The sequence below is a fragment of the Sorex araneus genome, chromosome 4 (assembly GCF_027595985.1).
Source record: "Sorex araneus isolate mSorAra2 chromosome 4, mSorAra2.pri, whole genome shotgun sequence".
Taxonomy (NCBI): domain Eukaryota; kingdom Metazoa; phylum Chordata; class Mammalia; order Eulipotyphla; family Soricidae; genus Sorex; species Sorex araneus.
The window spans coordinates 81,616,735-81,633,641 of record NC_073305.1 but is presented as its reverse complement, the minus strand read 5'-3'; the positions used below and the strand labels follow the sequence as shown (position 1 = coordinate 81,633,641).

At 37.1% G+C, this 16,907-nt stretch overlaps 1 protein-coding gene across 1 annotated transcript in view; it reads left to right on the top strand.

The window, feature by feature from the left end:
• ADGRF1 (adhesion G protein-coupled receptor F1) overlaps positions 1-7,232 on the top strand; it is a 38,128-nt gene extending 30,896 nt beyond the window's left edge. Inside the window, exons 12-14 of the mRNA XM_004605841.2 lie at positions 1,530-1,589; positions 5,920-5,986; positions 7,159-7,232. Of these exons, the coding sequence (XP_004605898.2) occupies positions 1,530-1,589; positions 5,920-5,986; positions 7,159-7,232 (201 nt within the window). The remainder of the gene's footprint in view (positions 1-1,529; positions 1,590-5,919; positions 5,987-7,158) is intronic.
• Positions 7,233-16,907: the final 9,675 nt, after the last annotated feature.

Sequence of the window (16,907 nt, the reverse complement as noted above, 5' to 3'; positions counted from 1 at the left end):
ATATGGATCAATCCTGCTGGTACCTGGGGCACTATATATTGAACCAGGGCTTGCTAAATACAAAAAAAGAACTGTACCTCCCATATTCTCTTTCCTGTTCTAGAGTGAAATTTTTAATGTATGACCCATACAAAGAAAACATAATAGAAAAAAGTTAAATGAAAATGATATTCATTGTTTTCTCCATGTGTTAAACAATTCACTCGATAAAGATAAAGGAAGTGAGTTAATTTATATAGAACTTCCTTTTATTTAGAAGGTAAGAATATTTTGCAATTAACGCTATGTGTTCACATCCACAGCATTTTGCTATTCTTTTTACTTTTATGCTTTGGAATCTTGGGACCTTTTTTTGAAAGCCAATTATCATTTAGTGTTTATTTATATTTTGCCTGCTTATTTAGTCTGGGATCATTTCTAGGGTTGAGTAGTAGCCTGGGCTATGCTTGGGCTTAGTGACGCTCAAGAGGTAATGTGGTTCCAGGGATGGAAACCATATTCTCACACATGTAAGACATGTGCTCTACCATGTGAACTATATCCATGATCCATAATTTTTTGTTCTTGATTAAACTAAATAATTCTCTTGCTTGTGATATTCACATGATTTGGAAATTTTGCTATGATCTTCTTTGAAGATATACTTCAATGTTTCAAGAAGAAAAAAAAGAGAAGAATAAAGAAAAAAGAAATTCAATGTTTCTAGAAACTATTGTCAATTATTAAGGCCTAGAATCTAAATTATTTTGGTTTTTGGTAGTCTTGTTCTTTGTTTAACTCAGATTTGTTTATAGGTTCACTGTATCACTGTATCACTGTCATTCCGTTGTTCGTCAATTTACTTGAACGGGCACCAGTAACATCTCCATTCCTCCTAGCCCTGACATTTTAGCAGCCTCTCCTTACTCATCTTTCCCAACAATTGGAGGCTCTTTCAGGGTCAGGGGAATGAGACCTATTGTTAATGTTTTGGCATATCGAATACACCACGGATAGCTTGCCAGCGTGCAGGCGGGATATTCTCAGTAGCTTGCCAGGTTCTCCAAGAGGTGTATATATACACATATATACATATACATGTATATATTATTATATATTACATATGCACACACATATATGATACATATATACATATATATATGTAATATATATGTAATTTACATATTACTCTCTATGATTTGTTGCCTACTGTCTGAACTCCCTCAAATATGGTGTAATAATTATGGAAAATGGGTAAGAAGTGTCTTATAATGTGTTGCTTGGCCGTAAAGTGGGCGAGCGGTCCCTTGGGGCAGGGAGAGTTCTCACCTGCCCCCCTCTGGGGCTCTGCAAGTGAAAATAGCCTGGCTCGGAGTCCAGGTTTATAGGTTAAGAAGCTAAATTCTATCATATACTTAAGCTTATAGTCTGTTAAGAACTTCTAGAAAATATTACAATCAAATAACAATTTCAACCTTGTTTTTGTTCTTGATTTGTCTATGGTGACTGTATATATGGATCTCCTAAATAATTCTTTCTTCTTCTTATAGCTACGACAATTGCTATTCAACAAGTTGTCCCCTTTAAGCTCTTTGAAACAATCATCAAAGGTAAAGATGTCCTACTATTTGGAATTAATACGTGTAAAATTCAAATTTAATTTTTTTCTTTTTATACAGTTCTACATGAAGCTCACTTTTGCACAAATTCCTTAAATTTTGGTTACCACTGTATGCCTAGTATTTGGTATCATGTCCAGTACATGGTCATTATGCATGAATGAGTTGTCGAGTATGATAGAATGAATGAGTAAGTTAATGAATGAATGAGAGAGCAAGGAGAATCAGGATGATGCTCAATTGTTGAGAACTGTGAGTGCTCTTGGGCACTTATATTTGACCCCAAATGTTTGCTTTAGTCTGACATGTATAGAATCTAGCCAGTATCTTGATTCTCTTGGGCCCTTTTCTCTGCCTGATTTTCTAAACCTGTTCACCACTTTTCCTTCTTCAGAGATGCAGAGAGGAAAACTTTGGCTAAGATCTAACCTGTATCTCTATTCCTCCCAGCCTTGACATTTTAGCAGCCTCTCCTTACTCGTCTTTCCCAACGATTGGAGGCTCTTTCAGGGTCAGGGGATTTTTCTTGGATTTTTCTCTCATGCTTCTAAAACTGGTTTTGTCTTTTGTAGTTTCAAGTCTACAAATGGATCAGTTTATATAGAAACAATTCCTGTTCGATTTTTTGCCACAAAACTGTAATCCATATAACAAGGGAATAGTTAGCAACAAAAATGCTTGCATGCCTATTAATATGTATTTTTTTCAGTCTAAGTGGACTTTTGTTTCTCAGCAAGACTTAGGGTCTTTCAGAAAGTATTCTAAAGATTTCTGGATTAGATAAAATCAACAGCCTAAAGTGTGTCCTTTAGAACCTTCACGGATATTTAGAGTTTTTGTAAGGAACAATATAACCTTTTGTAATAAAAAACAGTGAGGAAAATAGCTTCTGACATTAACATACTTTCCCAAATCTGCATTCTCTAGCCAAGAGCACAGCTGTGAGCTAGGGAGTAAGTGACCCATGTGTCTCTGCCCTGCTCTGTACTTCATTTCAGTCACAATTGGCTGTGTCCTTTTCTGAAAGTCACTTAGTAACTTTTGGTTTCAATTTTCTCCACAGCAAATATTAAGTGTTGAACTAGTTACTCAAAGAAGTCAAAAATTTTGTGATTTTGATTTTTCTATTTGAAGGTACTCAAATCCCTTTTAGCCAGAACATGTGGAGCTAACGAATCATCCTATAAGGGGGGAGTAATTAAAGCATATGTGGCTATGTTAAAGAGAAAAACTGAACTAAAGAGAGGATATTTCCCATGCTACAATGCAGAAATTCTGCTTATTTTTTTTTAGTTCAAAATAAATAAAAAAGAGTAAAACTTCAAGAGGTAAAACAAAGCAAAACCAAAAATACCTGATATTTTTTTCTCCTTGATTTTGGCATCACAGTGACAACTTTCAACAGTCAGTGAGGACTTTGCTTCTACTGGATTTGTGCCCTTTGTCCAATTTCTCCCTCCCTCCCTCCAGCCCTCCCTCTCTTTCTCTTTCTCTCTGTCTCTCCCTCCCTCTTCCGCTCCCCTCCCCCAGGTGTATATGTGTATGTGGTGTGTGTGTATGCGCGTGTGTGTGTGTGTGCATGTGCGTGCGCACACACAACACGTGTTTGGTGCCAGGCATTGAACTCAGGAAATCATACATGCAAAGCAAGCAGTCTATTTCCCCTGAGAAGCAACCTTGGTCTTCTAGTTTCAGGTCAAGTGATAAAAGCAAGATTTTGTTTCTTTGGCTAGTTGGCTCTTTGCTTTTAAATAAATGTACATCTGGCAGAAGAAAATAAGAGTATCTGTAATTTTCTGATAGAGTTTGAATTTTTTAAAAAAGCTGAGACCCAGGTTATAGAGTTGGAGAATGATAAGATGGGAGGAGAGAAACTTGAGTGTCAAGAAAATGAGGGTGGTACCCTGCTGTAAACATGGACCAGGAACCACAGTGTGGAACTGTATGGCTAAGATGTGATGAGGTCCATCTGTAGGGAAGGAAAGCCAATGAAGAGAATGAACAACAAATGCACTGGGGATCTGGTAGTAATGGACTGATGAGGAAGTCCAGGGTGGAATTAGATTCTTCCCTGCACAGGGAAGTAATTGTCGAACTGATGCAGAGAGCCAGGGGTGCGGTGGGGGTGGGGCACAGTGTGTTTTTGATCTTGGAGACTTTAGACCTGGATACCTTCTGTTTTTTTTGTTTGTTTGTTTTTTAAGTAGGAGACAAAGCCATCCACTGAAAGATGAGAAGAGGGCTGTGAAATAGGGTTCTCAAACAGAGCAGTGAAAACATGGATAGTTGGTTGAAGTGAATGGAAGAAGAAGCCAACATTGTTCTCACCAAGCCCCATCCCTCAAGTCACCATAACATCACGTGAACCCACAACGTGTTTGTTTCCGTAATCCTTTCCTGCTGGAGAGTACAGGGTGCCTTCTTGGTCCTTCCCTTGTCCTTAATCACATTCTGTCTTACTCTTCACTAACAACAAATTCTGGCGACCTCTCTAGATGCCCTCTCCACAATGATGGGATTGACTAATTTGTAGTTAATGTGATTCAGGTCCTGTTATTCAATCAAAAATTTAAACTCATAGAAACTTAGATGCCTGAAAACAGTGTTGTTTTTTTTTTTAAGAAATAAATGTATATTTGAAACCAGACCATACCTTACAGAGTCCCGGAGTATATTTTAATCTGAGTCTTCTCTTTAAGTGGGCAGGATACAGTTTTGAATGTGACAAGTTTAGGATGTTTATTTTAAGTTATAGTGTCAGATAACTAGTCACTCGGAATTCTGAAAGAAATATGCATATTTGCATTGAAACCTTCCGGTGTCTCTCATTCCTATCTCTACATTGTTCCTCTTTGCCCCCAGTTCAATGTACAGTAGCACTGCAACGCTGTTGTCCCATTGTTCATTGATTTGCTCAAGTGGGCACCAGTAACGTCTCCATTGTGAGACTTGTTGTTACTGTTTTTGGCATATAGAATGTGCCATGGGTAGCTTGCCAGGCTCTGCCCTGCAGGCGGGATACTCTCGGTAGCTTGCCAGGTTCTCTGAGAGGGACAATGAACAGTAGTCACTTATATATATCTGGAAAGGGGGACACTACCTTTGACCTATGAAGGTATTAAGAACTTACACATTTCTTGGGCTGGAGTGATAGCACAGCAGGTAGGGCATTTGCCTTGCATGCAGCTGACCTGGGTTCGATTGCCAGCATCCCATATGCTCCCCTGAGCATGGCTAGGGGTAGTTCCTGAGGGAAGAGCCAGGAGTGACACCTGAGCATCGCTGGGTGTGACCCAAAAAGCAAAAAAAAAGAACTAACATTTCACCTCCATATTAGCTTTCTGATAACATTCAATACAGAGAAAAATAGAGCTTATACTTCCCAATATTTCTGGTGCTTTAACAGTGCCTGGCATATAATAACACTTTAAATTAATGAGTAATAAAAGACATAATGCATCTTCACAAACATATATTTTTGCTTGTTTCCTTGGCTTCTCAAGTGGTGCTTAGGAGGTTCAGAGACCCCACTGGGGATTCTTGATAAACTAGACTGGAGTTTATGCACAGCCTGAATATATGGTGCTGTTTGGGCCCTGGGGAGCTGGGCCTGGTCTGTCCCCTTTGCTCTTGTCAGGTGCTCAGGGTCTTCAGAAATGCACTTGGCAATGTTTGGGACTTCCAGGGCTGCACCTGGAGATGCTCAGGGGACATGTGATGCCAGGAATTGAACCCAGATCTGGAACATGCTAGGTCTGAACCTTAATCACTGTACAATCTTCTGTCCCTTAATGCATATTTTATAATATGTACCTGTTATTCATTTTAAGTCATTTCAGTTTGATCATTCGGTTTTAAGTTTTTTATTATATTCTGAACCAATGACTAAAGAATTATTCACAAAAGACTTGAATGCAAAGATGAGCAAGAGTGAGAGAAAGATTTATTGGAGACCATTTTTACTGTAAGTCCTGTTTATCTTCCGAGAATTCTTTTTGTAGAAATAAATGTGTGAACCAAATAAATGTAAGCATGGAAATTAAAAGGGGAAATATATCATTTTGAGCTGCTTCTAGTTTGTTGTTAGAAATTATAAGGTACACAGGACATAAGAGTCATTTAGAAATAATGCTTAGTGTTTTAAAATATATTAAGGAGTAAGTGCATAGTCATTTTAAATAGAAGAAAAAACATGAATAATTTAATTTCTTGAAAAATGATACCCTATGTAGCTGGAATAAAGATTGTGAATGACAAAAAAGTTATACTTCTATTAAAAAATCCTATTAAAGTCTGAAGAACTTGTTTTTCTCTTGTGCAGCAAAACTCCTCAGATTTATCTGACAACTCCAAATTTACAAAGCCTTTCAAACCTTTGCAACACAAAGGTGAGTTTCAATAAACCAAATGTTATAAGATGTAGAGATAGAGAACATAAAGGGATCATATAAAGAAATTTTAAGGCAACTCTGAAAATGTGAGAATGCCAAACATCTGTGTGTTGCTGGTTCATGAACAATGTTGGGATTTTGGTTCTCATGGAGACCAAATCCCAATACTGTTCTGTCATTTTTACTTTCATCACAAATTACTTCCATTCCACAGTTAGATACATCAAATCTGTGACATTGATCGCTTGAGGCCACAGGATGAAAGAGTATGATTAGACTGAGATGAGTTGTGTCACTACTAGAAAATCACTCATTCATGTCAGCTGTTAAGCAGTGAACATGGAAGAACCAGACATTTGTTCCCCAATGTTGTGTCCCTAAAGTGTCATGGAGAGCACCTGTCTGCAAGAGTGAGAAAGATAAGTCTGCTCTACTAATGACATGCATTATTTCTATGCTTTTTATCTGCTGCTATTGAAGTCAATAATATTTAACTACTGGAATACCGGTAGTTAAATACCATAAAGCATATCAATATTCTTGAAGAAAAGTGTGCCACAGGGGTTGAGGAGAAGATACTGATTTCCTTGCAAGCTAAATTGAAGTCATGATTAAGTTAAAGTCTGTTCTTCATTAAGTCACATTATTTATGTATTAAAGTAGAAAAATAGGAAGGTCATTTTAGATTCACATGCAAATTATTTACATTTTAGATAAAGTTCGGTGTCTGAAATTGAAAAGGAATTTTCTACCCACATGGTTCAATGTGCTTACCCAGAACATTTAGAACTTGTTATCACAATCATCAACTAGCCTGGCTGATTTTTACAAATCATCTTTTGTTTTGCATCAGTAAAATGAAAAAAAAACTAAGTGATTATTATGTTTACTTCCAGCAGTAATATTTGTGTCCTCAAGTGTACTTTATCCCATTTCCTAGCCATATTTGAGAAATATGGTATTTCTGTTCTCAAATAAGAGATGTCTAACAAAGGAAAACTCCACAGTATAAATGAAAAGCTATGCTATTGACTATACTCTAGATCTTTCCTAATGTATTCCCAAAACTGTCCAGAGTTGTAAGGAATTACATAGGCTTATATTCAGTTCGGTTTTCATCTTGATTCCAGCATAGTATCAGTAACTCTATTCTCTTTTTCCTCCCTTAGGCGCTTATGCATTTTCTCATACTGGAGATTCCATGAATGATATAATACTGACTCAGTTTTTATCAAGTGAATGAGGCTGGGAACCATAAAATCAAGGAAAAGTTTTTGGAACAACATGACATTTTTGACTAAATGTCAGTGAAAAAGTTATGCTTACTATTAGATGGAATTTTCTGATTTAGGAGACTCAGAGTAAAATAAGGTGGTTTCGGCAGCTTCACCACTGCCTTTCTTATCTTCAGTTAAGTGGAAAGATTCATTTCCATGTGGTTTGACTCAAGTAAATTAGTTCTGAATGTAGACCAGTATTTTTTTCTGAAAAGTGTGTCTGTTGTACATGCCCTTCATAGCTACAAACTCTGTTTTTTCTTTTTTGTAAAATGTGATTATATGCATGGCCTTTATAGTTATCCAGATTGGAGAAAACTTTATGAAATTACCTTAAATAACTGGAATTTTTTTATCAAAAAGTCACTGGTGCATAATTCCTAGAGAAAAGATATTTCCTTTACTAATTTTCCGGTTAGATTTTATGCTTGTATTTTACTTTGTAGATTCAGACACTTCATCATGAAAGTTAATAAGAAATAAAATGAAAGTTTCCATTTCAAATAGATTTGTAGCCAGAAACCAGGAAATAAAATAATATTATTCCACATCTAATACCATAATTTTTAGTTTACAAATCACTTGTAAACTATCCATAATCCAATGAAGTAGAGTTTCTAACCAACCTAAGTACCAAGATGAGGAAATGGAGACCCCAATAAACAAAGTATTTGAGCAAAGATTGAGAAGTCTGTAAAGGGGAATGATGTTTTTAAAAATCTTTCTTCTTTCTTCCTTTCTTTCTTTCTTTCCTGGTCCCTTTCCTAAAGCCCCATCATGGACTTTAAAATTACCAATACAAGAAAACTTTAATAGAAGAAAACTTTCCAAGGTTAGTTCTGAGTTGTCTTATTTCCAGACCCCTATGAGAGTCAAGTAAAGGGGTGACTGGTTCTCAGCTTCCAGGCACATAACTTGAAACATACTGGTTTCTTCCACTATGGGCCACAAAAAGTTTTTTAGATATATAGAGAGTAACATTTTGGGGTTCTTGTTGAAGCATGCTGCATTGGCCTATACTTGGACCCCAGCTAGCTGGAACAATAAACCTCACTATGTGATCTGCAAAAAAAAAAAGAAAGAAAGTAACATTTTGGACAAGATATAGAGCTGTTGGATAATGCATACTATGTGAAGCAACATTTCCCTTCCATACTTCAGTCGTGCTTGTCTTACCTAAGTTTCAAACCCTGATCACAGTGCTCAGAAGAATTACAATCTTGAAGAATCTCTTTACCTAATTTGGAACTGCATTATAAAGTTATAGTGATTGAAACTGCATATTGCTGGAGTAAAAATAGGATCTCTGACCAATGGGTCAGAATAAGATACCCAAGGATAAAATTTCACATTTATGCACAACTAATTTTTGTTAAGGAAGGTGAGGACATAAAATGAAGTAGAGATAGTATCTTTAACAATGATGCTGGGAAAACTGGATAATAACCACATGTAAAAAATTGAAGTTGGATCCATATCTCACACCTTTCACAAAAGTCAATTCAAAGCTTTTTTTTACTTTGAATTCAAGTATTCAAAGACCTTGAGATTTGACCAGCGCTATAAAGAGTGTTGAGAAAAACATAGAATACTCCAATATTTGGATCTTAAAGGTATCTTCAATGATATGATGCAAATGGCAAAGGAACAGAATAAAAAATAAACAAATAAGACTACATAAGAATTAAGAGATTCTGCATGGCAAAGGAAACACAGGCTAAAACTGAAAGACAGCTGAATGGGAAAAAAAATGCTCTCGTTCAATCATCAAACAATGGGTTTATATCCAGGATATATAAGGTACTCACAAAAATCAACAACAACAATTAAAAAATCTGAAAAGCCTATTAAAAATAATGGGGACAGAAATGAGTAGACACTTCTCAGGGAAAGACAGGCAGATGACCAGTAGGCACATGAAAACGTGCTCAGTTACACTTATTATGAAAATACAAATCAAGACAGCAATGAAATTTCATCACACACCAGTGATAATGATATCTGTCAGAAATAGCAGGGACAATCTGTATTGGTGGAGACATGGTAAAAAAGGAACTCTCATCCTGGTTCAAACTTCAGCCCCCATGGAAAGAAATATGGAGAGTTCTTAGTATACTTAGAATTGAGTAGCCATATGGCTCAGAAATTTCACTTTGGGGCATCAATCCCAGGACCAAAATATATTCATCCAAAAGGGCATATGCACACCATTATTCATTGCCGTACTTAGTACAGTATCTAACATAAGGAACCAACCTAGGTGTCCAACAACAGATGAATTGGTTATGAAGGTGTGGTATATTTACACAGTGGACTTCTATGCTGCTGCAAGGAACACTAGTGCTATGCAATTTTCTGCAATCTGGTCGGAACAGGAAGATAAGTTGAGTGAAGTAAGCGAGAAGAATAAAGACAAACAGGATGATCGCTTAGTGGTGGTATATAAAATATGAGGATGAGAAAAGTAGTGAAGGGAAAGAATGCCTAGATAACCCTTGACCCCAGAATATATGGAGGAGGAGAAGGAAGGAAAAAAAATCAAGGGGGTGGGGGGTACAAAAGATGAGAAAGGAAATAATGAGAGAACAGGGATCAAGGCTTAACTTAGAGAACTTATGTGAGAGGGTGGTATTCCAGGCATTGTCCAGTCACTATTTTACATGTAACCCTTATGTCCTAAATTTCCACGGTCGGTATCCAAAGCACAGACTCATGGGATCTAAGCTGCGACCACCAAATTTTCAAATATACCTATTAAGATGGCAGGCAGGAGGGAACATGGGAACAGACACAGTGGAGGGAAGTTGACACCGGTGGTAGGATTGATGTTGAAATATTGTATGCCTAAAACCCAATTATCAATAACTTTGTAAATCACTGTATCACCATCACCCCATTACTCAAGCTTCTTTAATTAAATAAAAATATTTTTAAAAACCCATCAAAAATTAATGAACTCTTTAACCATTGCTTCCATAGTTTCCTATGACATTCTAATTGCTTTTTGTTAAATTTTTTGATTAATTTTAATAATATTTGTTAATGATTATGAAATATATGAACATGGTGATGCTAAAAAAAGTTAAAAAAGAAGTATTTGGAGAGTGCTCAGAATGCAAATACTATTCTAACTGCTTTGCCTATATAAACTTATTTAATCTCCATGAGCATGAAGTAAAGCAAGATGGGGTCTATTTTATCTCTGCTTTATTGCTGCAAAAAAAGAGGGCCGGGAGAGGATAAATAATGTGAGCAAAGCAACGTGGATTCAAATTTACAAGCAAGGTTGGTAGTTATATAAGTTGAATTACACCCAAAAGAAAGTTGTAGAAGTGAGAGAAAATTTGACAGCTTACTTTATTGTATTTGAAATTCTGGTCTATAAATGATTCCAGGCATTATCCAGTCACTATTTTACATGCAATCCTAATGTCCTAAATTTCCACTGTCTGTGCAGAATGATGTCATGCCTATTTCCTTTTAATTTTTATTGAGGTCAATTGTTTTATAAGTTTATATAAGTTTCAGGTGCACAGCACTTAATTTTGCCAATATGATCATCACCAAAGGTTTAGTCTCTATCTACCACTAGACATTTGACTTCCTTTGTACAGAGAGATAAATAATAAAAATAGATGGTAATGAACTAGGGCAAACTCTGAAGCCTGGATTGCATAACTGAGAATACCCAGTAGTGAGGAGTGAGTGAGAGAGAAAATGTAAGTGGTCTGGAAGTAATACAAGGGCATTGGTGAAGGGTCTTGGGCACTTTTGGTGATGATGAGGTGAGGCAACTGTATACATCAAAACCATAAATGTCAACATTATTATAAACAAAGGACCTAAAATCTAATAATTTTAAGAAATAGACCCCCTTTACCCAATTTTTCTGTTTTCCACTTTCATTCCCTGTCCTCTAGAGATAACATCCATCTTGTTCCTGTAATATATCTGGTCTTTTTCTTCAATAAAAAGAAATTGGAGCCAGAGAGATAGTATAGCTTACTTGCCTTGTATGAAGCTAACACAGGTTCCATCCCTGATACCACATATAAATCCTCCTCCATCCTGAGAAGAGTGATAGCTGATTTCAGAGTCAGGAGAAAGCCCTGAACACAGTCAAGTGTGGCCCAAACTTCCAACAAATTATTTTTAAATAAAAAATATATTTTGAATTCTCCCTCCACCAAGCAGTTCTCTGGGGAGCCAGGGGTCACTCCTAGTATATTAAACCTGACTCTGGGTTTGACAACTGTGTCTTGAACCCAAATGCAGAATAGCTAAGGCCCAACAGATTTTGGGGGCACCACCAGGGTTATACCCAGCAATGTCTAGAGAAGTAATAAACTACAACAAATAAAACTTAGGGCTTCACACATGCAAAGCAGAAATTCTAGCCCTTTGAACTCTCTCCCAAACCTAGTTCATTGGTTTTTAAATATTCTAGAAATGTAATCATAAGGTATTGCCTTTTTTCTTTTTCCCCCATGTTTTTGTTTTTAATTTTTTACATTTATTTTTAATTGAATCACAGTGATATACACATTGATAAAGCTGTTCATGATTGGATTTCAGTACTATAATGTTTCAGCATCTGTTCCATCAACAGCATATTTTCCTCACTACCATGGTCCCTCATCCCACTATATGTAAGTGCCACTATAGCAGGCACTTCTCTTTTCTTCTCTCTCGTTCTCTTTCTCTCTCTTTCTCTCTCTCATTTTTCTTTTGGACCTTATGGTTTGCAGGTATCACATTTTTTTCTATCTGACCTATTTCACTTAGCATTTTACCTTCTAGATTCATCTGTGTGGTCACAAATGTCATGATTTCAACTTTTTTCAATAGCTGAATAATATTCCATTGCATATGTAGAACCACATATTCTTTACCCACTCTTTGTGGTTATGAGTAGTGGAGGAGTAGTTAGCTTGACTTCCATAACAAAATGCCACTGACCTGGCAGTCTACACACCAAGAATTTGTTTTCACAAAATTAAAGAGGCTGGTAAATCCAAGATGAAGATGGCATTGGGTTATTTTCTGGCAAGGCCTTTATAGCCACCTCTTCCAGGTGCTCACAGGGTTTCTTCTGTATGAGCATGTACAGAGAAAATCTCCACTGTCCCTTCTCCCAAGCAAATCAGGTTAGGTTTCTCTCAGATCGTTTTGTTTAACCCTAATTGCTTCTCTAATGGTACTATTCTAAATGTAGACACATTGGGAATTAGGCCTTTAATTTATGGAGTTCGGAGGTATGTAACTCAACTTATAGAAAGTAGTCAATTATTTGTCTGTTAAATCATTACTTGTCTGTTTAATTGACATTTTCCTTTTCCTAGATTTCTTTCCAGTTTATTTTTGAAGTATATAAAGGAATGTTGAGTGACAATTTCATGGGCACAGAGCCTTCAGTTTTCCAGAATCACTGCATATTACCACAAAGACTGTCTACTCACAGTTCTAGAGGATGCCTTTCTCATACTTTATACTGTTAATGTGCTACCCAAATGGCTAAGATCACTACTTACACAATCTTATGAGAGTTGGATAGTCCTCTCTGGCCAATCTAATCAGACAAAGAAACATACTCAAAGACTCTGACTTTGAATACTTACCAATGGAATGTTTACCCTGCTTACTTGCAGTGACACCAAAGGTCATTATATTACTCTTCATATACCGGCTTTCCAATTGCTCTTAACAACTCATTCTAAAATAAAGCCAAATAATTACAGATATGACCAGACCCCTTTAGAATGCCTTTTATATTATATGTGACATCAAACATATAAGAAACATACAGAAAAAGCTAGTGTAGTTTTTTTTACAACCTGATTTCAATGACTCTAGTAGAGAAGAGAAGAACGCAGAAAGAAGAGTATTGGATGGCAAAATATGACTAGAAAGTAGGGGATGGTCAGGGATCAATATTATTAAACAGAATATAGCTTTGGGAAATTTGATACTACAGAAAGGAATATGAAGGCAAGATATTTTTGAGATAGAAGTGAAGTAATAACAAAACATTGAATATAGGGATTGGAAGATAAAGTTATAATGACTTAGGAAAACAAAGAAAGGGAAAAAGACAACATAAAAAAGAAGAAAATTAGAGAACTGGGCCAAGTGTTTCACCATTTGAACTACAGAATTTTCAGAAAAAATAATTAGAGGAATAAAAGTTAGGATGTTATTAAAGAAATATAAAGAATAATTTTTGCCATTATGATGCACCAAAGAAGCAGATAGATGAAAATAGACCCTCAGTTAGACATGCCCTATTCTGAAAATCTTCTGCAAATTTGGATGTTAATATCCAATGCTTAGGGTAGTAGGAAGTGGGGCCCCTTTCTGAAGGACATACTTTTTTTTTTTATTATTATTTGCTTTTCACGTCACACCTGGCAATGCACAGGGGTTATTCCTGGCTTTGCACTCAGGAATTCCCCCTGGCGGTGCTCAGGGGACCATATGGGATGCTGGGAATTGAATCGGCTGATCCTTGCACACAGATCGGCCAAGTCAAGGCAAACGCCCTACCCGCTGTGCTGTTGCTCCAGCCCCCAGGACATACATTCTTATAATGAGCTTGCAGGGTGCTCTCTGGCCATTCCACCCTGTGAAGACATGAGGAGATTTCCCAGGCTGCTTTCTGAAACACCAGGGTCTTGGCCACCCTGTCTCCAGAATAGAAAGAAATGTTGTTTATGGCATTGCATCCCAGCAACCTTAATGGACTTGACAACAGCCTTGTGACATTATAGGTCACAGAAGTAGCACTGTAGCACTGTCATCCTGTTGTTCATCTATTTGCTAGAGTGGGCACCAGTAACATCTCCATTGTGAGACTTGTTACTGTTTTTGGCATACAAAATACTCCACGGGTAGCTTGTCTTGTTAGGCTCTGCCTTGGGGGAGAGCTCTCGGTAGCTTGCTGGGCTCTTCGAGAGGGGCCAAAGAATCGAAAATGGGTCTGCCGCATGCAAGGCAAACACCCTACCTGCTGTGCTATCGATCCAGCCCAAGTAAGTAAAAAAAAAAAAGGTGATATCTAACAGAGTCAAAGTATAGTACAGAAATGGAAAAGCAATTGCACAAACAACTTAGCTATCAATGTCGAGTCTCCATATTATGAAATGATTTTTACATAACCAAAATAATTACAGAAAACTATATTAAACAGTGGAGAATAGGGAGTTTATTTGGGGAAAAGGAAAAAGAAATTTTAGAAACCAGAATGAAACATTATGCTCATGAGCTTAAAAATAATAGGCGCTCGCTGCCATAGAGGCAGTCTGGAGTGAGGGGTATTTCAGGTCAGGAGAAAACTGAGGACATTGGTGCTACATTGGTGGAGAAATTACGTTGGTGGAGGGATGGGTGTCGGAATATTGTATGACTGAAACCCAATCATTGACAGCTTTGTAATACTTTATCTCACAATGATTCAATAAAATAAAATGAAATAAATCACTTAGAAAGAAGCTGTACCATCTTTCTCAAGCAGTGTATGACTGAAACACAAGCACGAAAATGTTGTAAATCTGTATCTGTACCCTCACAGTGATTCACTAATAAAAAAATAATATGTGCCAGTCTCTGTGGTGTGAGATGATATCTCATTGTTGTTTTAATTTGCATCTCCCTGATGACTAGCGATGTGGAGCATTTTTTCATGTGCCTTTGGGCCATTTGTATTTCTTTTTTGAGGAAACTTCTGTTCATTTTTCTTCTTCCCATTTTTTGATGGGTTTGGAGGGTTTTTTTCTTATACAATTCTACAAGTGCCTTATATATCCTGGATATTAATCCCTTATCAGATGGGTATTGAGTAAATAATCTTTCCCATTCTGTGGTCTCTTTCTGTATTTTGGTCACTGTTTCTTCTGAAGTGCAGAAGCTTCTTAGTTTGATGTAGTCCCATTTGTTTATGTTTGCTTCCACTTGCATGGTCAGTGCTGTTTCGTCCTTAAAGATGGTTCTAGCTTCAATGTCATGGAGAGTTCTGCCTACATTTTCTTCTATCAACCTTATAGATTCATGTCTGATATTGAGGTCTTTAATCCACTTTGATCTGACTTTTGGTCGTGGATGTGGGGGGAAATGGGACGCTCCTTCACTGTTGGTGGGAATGCCAACTGGTCCAGCCTTTCTGGAAAATAATATGGGCAGTCCTTCAAAAACTAGAAATTGGGCTTCCATATGATCCCACAATACTACTTCTGGTAATATATCCGGAGGATGCAAAAGAGCACAGTAGAAATGACATCTACACCTATATATTTATTGCAGCACTGTTCACAATAGACAAATATGGAAACAACCCGTGTGCCCTAAAACAGATGACTGGTTAAAGAAACTTTGGTACATCTACTCCATGGAATACTATGCAGCTGTTAGGAGAGATGAAGTCATGAAATTTGCTTATGAATGGATATACATGGAGAGTATCATTCTAAGTGAAATGAGTCAGAAAGAGAGGGACAAACAGAGAGACTGAACTCATTTGTGGAGTGTAGGGTAGCATCAAATGAGGCTGACACTGAAGGACGGTAGATACAAGGGCCAGGGGGGATTGTCCCATAGTTGGAAGACTGCTTCATGAGCAGAGGGGAGAAGGCATATGGAATAGAGAAGGTATCACTAAGAAAATGATGGCTGGGGGAACCAGTTGGGATGGGAGATGCATGCCGAAAGTAGATAATGGACCTAACATGATGACCTCTCAGTGTCTGTGTTGCAAGCTATAATGCCCAAAAGGAGAGAGAATATAAGGAATATTGTCTGCCTTAGAGGCAGTGGGAGGGTGGGAAAGGAGGGGTATACCCGGTATATTGGTGGTGGGAAATGTGTACTGATGGAGGGATGGGTGTTTGATCATTGTGAGATTGTAACCCAAACATGAAAGCTTGTAACTATCTCACGGTGATTCAATAAAATTTTTAAAAAATTTTAAAAATTAAAAAAAATTACTTATGAAAAAAAAGAAAGAAGTTCTACCATCTTTTTTTTTTTATCTTTTCTTTTGTTGATATGGTGGATTATGTTGATTGATTTCCGGATGTTAAACCATCCTTGCATCCCCGGGATGAATCCCACTTGGTCGTGGTGTATGATCTTTTTGATGAGTTGTTGAATTCTATTTGCTAATATTTTGTTGAGAATTTTTGCATCTGTGTTCATCAGGGATATTGGCCTGTAGTTTTCTTTTTTTGTGGTGTCTTTGTTTGCTTTTGGTATTAGGGAGATATGAGCCTCATAGAAACTGTTAGGGAGGGTTTCTGTTTCTTCAATTTCCTGGAAGAGCTTGAGAAGGACTGGCAAAAGGTCCTCTTTAAATGTTTGGAAGAACTCACTAGTGAATCCGTCTGGACCTGGGCTTTTGTTTTTGGGGAGACTTTTGATTACCATTTCAATTTCCTTGATGTTAATTGGACTATTCAGGTACTCCAGGTCTTCTTGGTTCAGCCTTGGGAGATTATAGGAGTCGAGGAATTTATCCATTTCTTCTAGGTTCTCTTGTTTTGTGGCATAGAGATTTTCAAAGTAGTCTCTGATGATCTTTTGAATTTCATTGGTTTCTGTTGTGATGTCCCCCTTTTCATTTCTGATTCAGCTTATAAGGGTTCTCTCTCTCT